The sequence below is a fragment of the Tachysurus vachellii genome, chromosome 24 (assembly GCF_030014155.1).
Source record: "Tachysurus vachellii isolate PV-2020 chromosome 24, HZAU_Pvac_v1, whole genome shotgun sequence".
Lineage (NCBI taxonomy): Eukaryota > Metazoa > Chordata > Actinopteri > Siluriformes > Bagridae > Tachysurus > Tachysurus vachellii.
This window is the reverse complement of record NC_083483.1, coordinates 13,688,815-13,696,314: the sequence shown is the minus strand read 5'-3', so window position 1 is coordinate 13,696,314 and position 7,500 is coordinate 13,688,815. Positions and strand designations below refer to the sequence as shown.

Sequence of the window (7,500 nt, the reverse complement as noted above, 5' to 3'; positions counted from 1 at the left end):
ACGTCACTCTCTCAGGTGTCTCAGGTATAGAACAGTAACAGTAACGTATGCGCACATTACAGCTATACAACTGTAGCTCTTTTCCCTTCATGCTTGTTGTACATCATCTCTAACTTTGTAGTGTAGGTTTCAGGTGAGAAGTGCATGTGCTGCACATTAATGAGCTTTTAAATGGTTTAAACAAGGTACAGTTATGCACTTTGGGTCATTTTATTTATTTTTTATAAAATTATACAACCTTACTAAAGCTGTAAAAAAGATGTACCCTTATATATACCCTCATATATGCCCTTATATATACCCTCATATATACCCTCATATATACCCTTATATATACCCTTATATATACCCTTATATATTTAAATGCTCATTTTAACCATAAAGCCTTAAAAGTAAAGTCTTAGTCATTTGGGTGTTATAATATGTAATAACACGTGTTATAACTGTCACGTGGGCACCGTTGTTGTTGTTGTTGTTGTTATAGCTTCTAATTGTATGATATCCTCTAAGTTCTCCATCTCTCCAGCACTCCGAAACCTATAGGTGGCTCACTGTATTATGGAGCAACAGAATTTTGCGGTATTTTATTTGTCAGGCTCTTTTTTTTCCCTTCTCGGTATTTCCTTTTTTCAACCGCAGAAGTGTTTCGACTGGTTTTGGCATTTGGTTTTAATCAAATGTTTAATCAAATGTTCCCTTTCCAAAGACCTCCGAGGACAGATCGACACACCCTCGCAGGCAATAAGTCAGGATTTGTAACTGAACTGGCCTTGGGCAAGCATTTTTTCATCATGACAAATCTTTTTTTTTATTTTTTTATTTTTTTTTTAAATATAGCGAGCAACGTATTTCTATTCATCGTGAACGCACCTGAAAGCAGCGTCGTGAGGAAAGTGTAATAATAATTTGATATGGAGATGAAGAAGCGAGGCTGACCCACATCGAATTTTGGGGTTTCGCATAAACAGGAGCTTTTGAATAAGATCTTAAAGGCGAAAAGGTCACTGGTTCCTCTACAAGTGTGAACTTATTCTGCTGTTTGTTTAGTTATCTTTTTTTTCTTTTAAGTTTAATCGAGTACAAAGAACACGTATGGGTTTTAAAGTCCTTTTATTTTTCAGTTCTTTTTATCTGAGTTTGTCTATTTCGCCAGTGGAAACTTAGCTTTCCTAAGAAAAATATATAATGCTAGTCAGCTAGTTCTTCTACTTCTTCTTCTACTTCTTCTTCTTCTTCTTCTTCTTCTTCTTAATAATATTATTATTATTAGTAGTAGTAGTAGTATTAATTGTTTTCCCTCTCACTAGTCAGGCCTCAGATCATTCAAGCCTCATCCAATTTTGAATAAAACTACTAAAATGCTAAGCGAGCGTTAAGTGAACGACATGCTGTATCTTCTCGTGGGCTTTTTTTTTTCATGCACGTTAGCGTTGGGCAAATATTCCTTGCTCTTTTCTCAGACAGACAGATGACACGTGGACTCAACTCAGCTTGACTTCCAGAACATTCTGTGAGTTGAACCGATCTGGCAGACGCTCATCGAGCTGATAGGTCGACGTGGTTGTCTCGGTGCCACGGTTGTCGTGGCGACCGTGTCCTGCGGTGACGGCGGGTAGCCGCGTGAACTCGTTTCTGGCTGCAAAAACTTTGAGAGCGAGGGAAAGTTTTCTGTTTGTGTGAGCAGCGGCATCCATAATGCCGGCCGCCGAGACTCTTACACACACACACACACACACACACACACACACACACACACACACACAGAGTGATGTGCAAGGAGAGTTGGATGTGCACCTTATGCAGTCGTTGAAACCGACACACATCTGTGTATCCTCTGGTATGTGCAGCGAGCTGACCCGAGACTGCACAGGCCACAAGAACAAAAAAAAAAAATGAACATTTCAAATTGAAACGCTGAGGTGCAAAGTGCAAAGCAGGTTCTGGCACAGCTTGAGCTTTTTTAGAGCCAGAAAACTAAAGTCAAACCCCCAAAATACCCTGCAATAATTAGCAGCGTCGCGATCGTTCCACTCTTTCAGCTTCTGTGAACCTCTCTCTCTCTGTCTCTCTCTCTCTCTCCTCCTCTCTGTGTTGTTCCCTCTGAGACGTCGGTGCAAGAAATCACATTTTTCCAACACTTCTCCCCGAGGTGCTCCTGGCAGAAGCACAGAGGAAGAGAAGGCCGCTCGGTCCTTTCATATAGCCTCCGTTCTCGTTTTTCCCGCTGTTCTCTCTATTTCTATCTTTCTTTTGAAGTGCTAGCCATTGCTGCCGTCTGTCTGTATGTTGCCCATCGACGTAAACAACGGAGCGATGTAAGGGACAGCCGTGTCGTTTAGAGAGAGAAAAAAACAAGCAAACAGCAAAACTATGGGACGAGTCATGATTGTTTCACGGCCAAACGATTTCAAAAACTCAACCGTGCGTGTGTGTGTGTGTGTGTGTGTGTGTGTGTGTCTGAATGCATGCATTGTGCGTGAGAGAGAGAAAGATTTAAAGACATTCCACTTAAGACGACTTTCACCATATGTTCATCCACATACATCCACAGTCTCTCTCTCTCTCCCTCTCTCTCTCTCTCTCTCTCTCCCTCTCTCTCTGTCCCATCACAAACTATAGCTCAATCCCCTCTCATTTGATTCCATTATGGCCGACCAATTAAATGTTTGAAACAAAAGGCCACCATTTACTGGCAGGAGAAAGGAAACCTGTCGCAATTAACACATTTACATACATTTCTATTGACTCCAATTAGGTCACCAGCTCCCACAGCCCTCTTTGAATCACTCTCTCTCTCTCTCTCTCTCTCTCTCTCTCTCTCTCTCTCTCTCTCTCTCTCTCTCTCTCTCTCTCTCTCTCTCTCTCTTTCCGCTGTGTTCCCGAGCCTCTAAAATGTTAATTAAGGAAGGGGAACTCCAGATTCTGGCTACAACTCAGCCATATGGACCCTACATATGCTCCATATATATATATATACACGCACCATATATAATTAATAGTGTGGTTCTCTAAATGAGCCGAACTGGCATCTGGTACCAAGATTTTTTCTCTCCTGTAGGTTTTTGTTTTAAATCCACACCACCACCGATGCTGAATCCACTCAGAGACTCTGTAGGAGCTGCTTTCGCTCCGTCGGGATGTTTTTTAATAAGCGATGATATAACATAACATCCAGCGGTTTTATTCACTCAAACAGCATCATAAAAAGTTTCTTTTTGGTCCGTTTCAGCGTCTAGTTTTGAACCTTTTCTCTACATCAGTACTGAACTACTTCTCCAGCAACTGGCTCAATAATTCATGTAGATTCTGTTTGGCCCTGATAGAACACTTCTACGCTGTAAATATAAATCCAGCTCCAGCCCGGAGGCCGAGCATCACAATTAGGACGCGAGACAAAAAAACTGATCATAAATCAGCACTTTTATCCCAAGACCTTTGATGAATAAAACCGCTGGCTCACTTTTTTTGGCAGAAGCCAGCCTTTTATTCTCTGGGTTTTGGAGCTGAAGCTAACATCCACGGCCATAACGGCCCTCGTGCCAGGCGCTAAGACCTGGACAGCGAACAACCCAGGACAAAATGGCCGCCGTTTTTTTTTTTTTCAATTCCTGTCCCTTTTCTATAAGACACAATAGAGACGAGGAGACGCGACTCTGTATACCATCATATAGTAAAGTAACGGAGGTAAAGACGTTAGCATGGAGCTGCTAAAGCCTCTATAAAAACGCATGAGAGAGAAACGGGAGCGCTAACCTCTCATTGGGAGGGATATGAATAGCCTTTGTTTTTCACCACTCCTCTGCGCCAATGGCTGGAACTTATTATGAGGTTGTGTGTATGTGTGTGTGCGTGTGTGTGTTAATATGTAGGCCTATTTATGCATAAAACCCATATTTGTGGTTAGTTTTATGTGTGTGTGTGTGTGTGTGTGTACACGTGTACATCTATGCCTGTATGTGTGAGCACATTGTCCTTTTCATCCAAATGCGTCTTCATGTATGAAAGTGTACATGCATGTGTGTGTGTGTGTGTCTCATCTGCTTCTTCATCCCATAAGGGGCATCAGTGTGTGTGTGTGTGTGTGGTTTAGTGTGTGCCAGGTAGGTGGTGGTGGTGGATAGCTGGTTGGTGGATGGTTTTTGGCTCGGCTGGACCGGTACCAGGTGCGGTTTCTGTGTCCATGAAAGCTGTGAAATGCAATAGGATTTCGCAGGATTTTCTGGCTATGCAGTTCGCCGCCTTTTTTTTTTCTCCAAAGACAAAGATTTGGCCTCAACCTTTCTCTCTCTCTCTCTTTCTCTCTTTCTCTCTCTCTCTAATGCATCTCACAGCATACAAATGAACTAGTGTGAACGGAAAGGTGTCCTTTAAAGGAAAAAAAACGCCTCTGAACGGAACTACGCTTAAGATCCTGACAGAACAGGAGAGTTTACGAAGGTGTGGGGTTTTTTTTTATTTATTTAGAACTATTTTTTTTGCAGACGATCCAGGGGGTGTGCAGTAAAAGTAGCTTTTGATTGTCGACATATGGGTCTCTCTTAGTTTACAAGATCAAACCTAATTTACATAGTCGTTTCCTTGTATGGCCAGACGCTTCCAAAAATTTACCGCAGATGACGTTAGGATATTTAACCCTTTTTTACAAGCACGCTGGCGTTCCAGTCCACCGGTGAAACAGAAATCGAGTTATTAAAATTTTTCTATTACTATAAACAAACGAATGATTTTATCTCCACAAGTCTGATCTATAACGAGTCAGGACTCTGTTGTCTTTCGGTGTGAGACGTGTGTTTTTCCTTCTGTTGATAATCTTACACTGAATTTTAGAAGTTTAAGATAAACACCTTTGAATTTGAGATCTTCATGAACAAGAACTTGGAGCATCTCAGAGAGCAGAAATGGGTTTGATATCAACATCAACATTTACTTTGAAGATAGAAAACATTTGTGTGGAAAAAATAAAAGATTTCTATGAATATTCTGTCACTAGTGGGTTAGATAAAAATAGAAACATTTAGTCCTGAGTGTCTCCTTTCATATGAGCTTCATATTAAACACCACTGTGGAGCGAGACGTGACAAAGACGTTCACTGATAAACATGGACATAACTGGTTATGTAGCTCATTAAAGAGCTGGGTTCCTGTTGCCTGGAACGTTAATGTACTGGTCATGTACTGTAACTGGTATGGAGAGCTAGTTAATGTGTTAATATACAGTAGACTAAGGAAAATGACTAATGATCTCTTGGTTAATGTTTTGGCTAAGTATGATTTGATGAGTCCAAGTTTGTTCAAGAACGAAATCAAAAATAATGGCAAATAAAGTAGTGTTTTTCACCTGTATTTCGCCCAACAGTTTACAGTCCAGAGATTAATTATGTCTCACATGCTTTACACGAGGCTCCTGAAGCCACTTGATGACATCTTATCTTCAAACTGCTGCTCAGAGGAAAGCGTTATCTACCCATCTTATCATACATCAGCTCACATGACTGACAGTGGAGAGAGATTATGCCCCGCCCTCTCAGTCGTTCTCTCTCGGACCCCCAGGTAGCTGAAGCATCGTTGAGATTCGTTCTCGTTGGTCTCTGTCCTATAGGGTGAACCGCTGGAGTTTTCCACACACCTGTTGTTTGTCCTTTTAAGAAAATCCTTTTATGATTGTTGCGTCGAATCTAAGTTTTAGTCACAACTTTCATCCAAATCCCTGGACTCGTACTGTGTAGAGTATAATGCTAATCGTAACAATACCAGGGTCAGTTTCCACATGCTACGCAGTTTCTACGTCCATGCTAATCCCCCTGGTCCAGATCTAATAGCTGTTTATAACTGTATATAGGACAGTATTCCAAATATGGACATGTATATCGTTTCCTGTCACTTTTCTTTCTCTTGGATGGACCTGAGTAGAGTTGATCTTCATGACATCACTGTTTTCTTTCCTCTACCACAGTCTGGTATTACTGCTCCACCTTCTAAAGTTAAAAAGTTGCTAATCAAATTTTGATAAGATTCCTTATTTAGTAATGATTAGTTTAGTTTATTAATAGCATTTGGAACAAAAATCTAAAATGTCTGTACACGAAGAACAAAAGAAACGTCAGAGCTGCATATTAGACAAGCTGACGGCTCCTGTGCCTCGGCTGATCGTCTACAATTACACCGAACATTTGTGTAAATTTGATTCTTCAATCAGCGAGGTGCAGAAAGGCTGTTAAACACTGTGTTAAAAGGGATTTTTAGAGGCTTTGTGTCTTAAGACTCGGCCTGTGTGGTCATTTGTAAGCGTCTGAGAGCGATAGATAAGAGCAGCTGTGAATCGTGAAATGAAGTGCCTCTCTGTTTGACTTGCAGGCCACGGAGTCGTATCTGGTGCATGAAGAGGTGAGCCGAGGAGCCGCGCTGCCCGAGTGCTTCCTGGTCCCAGACACTTACAGGGTAGGAACCGACTCTCTGTCTTTCCTCTTTGTGTTTTTTTTTTTTTATCCCTTTCTTTCATTTTTTTCTCTCGGTGTCTCCTTCAGTAGCACGTCCGGGTCTCTTCATCCAGTCGGTCAATTCTACACTTTCATTATGATGATACGATCAGTTTCACCACAGCACAATTTATACTGTACGTCATCGATACGTCGATATCACTGACACAAAAATCAACATATAAAATCACGGTGATGTCACAGGAAATTATGGATAAGTTGTCTGGCTCATAACTGTGGCGAGTTCATGAACCAGCTAATTTATTATATTTGACATAAAGTTATATTTTTGAATAAAGCAGCTGTCTATCTATCTATCTATCTATCTATCTATCTATCTATCTATCTATCTATCTATCTATCTATCTATCTGTCTGTCTGTCTGTCTGTCTGTCTGTCTGTCTTTCTGTCTGTCTGTCTATCTATCTATCTATCTATCTATCTATCTATCTATCTATCTATCTATCTATCTATCTATCTATTTTCTGTCTGTCCTGTCCTGTCTATCTATCTATCTATCTATCTATCTATCTATCTATCTATCTATCTATCTATCTATCTATCTATCTATCTATCTATCTATCTATCTATCTATCTATCTATCTATCTATCTATCTATCTATCTATCTATCTATTTTCTGTCTGTCCTGTCCTGTCTGTCTGTCTGTCTATCTATCTATCTATCTATCTATCTATCTATCTATCTATCTATCTATCTATCTATCTATTTTCTGTCTGTCCTGTCCTGTCTGTCTGTCTGTCTGTCAGTCTGTCTATCTATCTATCTATCTATCTATCTATTTTCTGTCTGTTAACCCTGTGATACTGAGGTGATAGATTTTCTCATGGCTTACCTAGACATTTTGGGAAAACATCCTTGTGGGTGAAAGGAGAACATCATGTCAGCATCATGACATTTATGACAGAACAGAGAAGATCGATACAGTTTGTACCATCAGGAAGGAAGTCATAGTAAGTTGGTACAGAACACAGTACTGACAAGATATTTAAAGAAGAGGATGAA

At 40.5% G+C, this 7,500-nt stretch overlaps 1 protein-coding gene across 6 annotated transcripts in view; it reads left to right on the top strand.

Annotated features, from left to right (window-relative positions):
- The window catches only part of nfixa (nuclear factor I/Xa), a 103,942-nt gene that overhangs the window by 386 nt on the left and 96,056 nt on the right, over positions 1-7,500 (top strand). For all 6 annotated transcript variants that reach the window (XM_060859891.1, XM_060859893.1, XM_060859896.1 and 3 more), the window contains exon 2: positions 6,355-6,438. In XM_060859891.1, the coding sequence (XP_060715874.1) occupies positions 6,355-6,438 (84 nt within the window). The remainder of the gene's footprint in view (positions 1-6,354; positions 6,439-7,500) is intronic.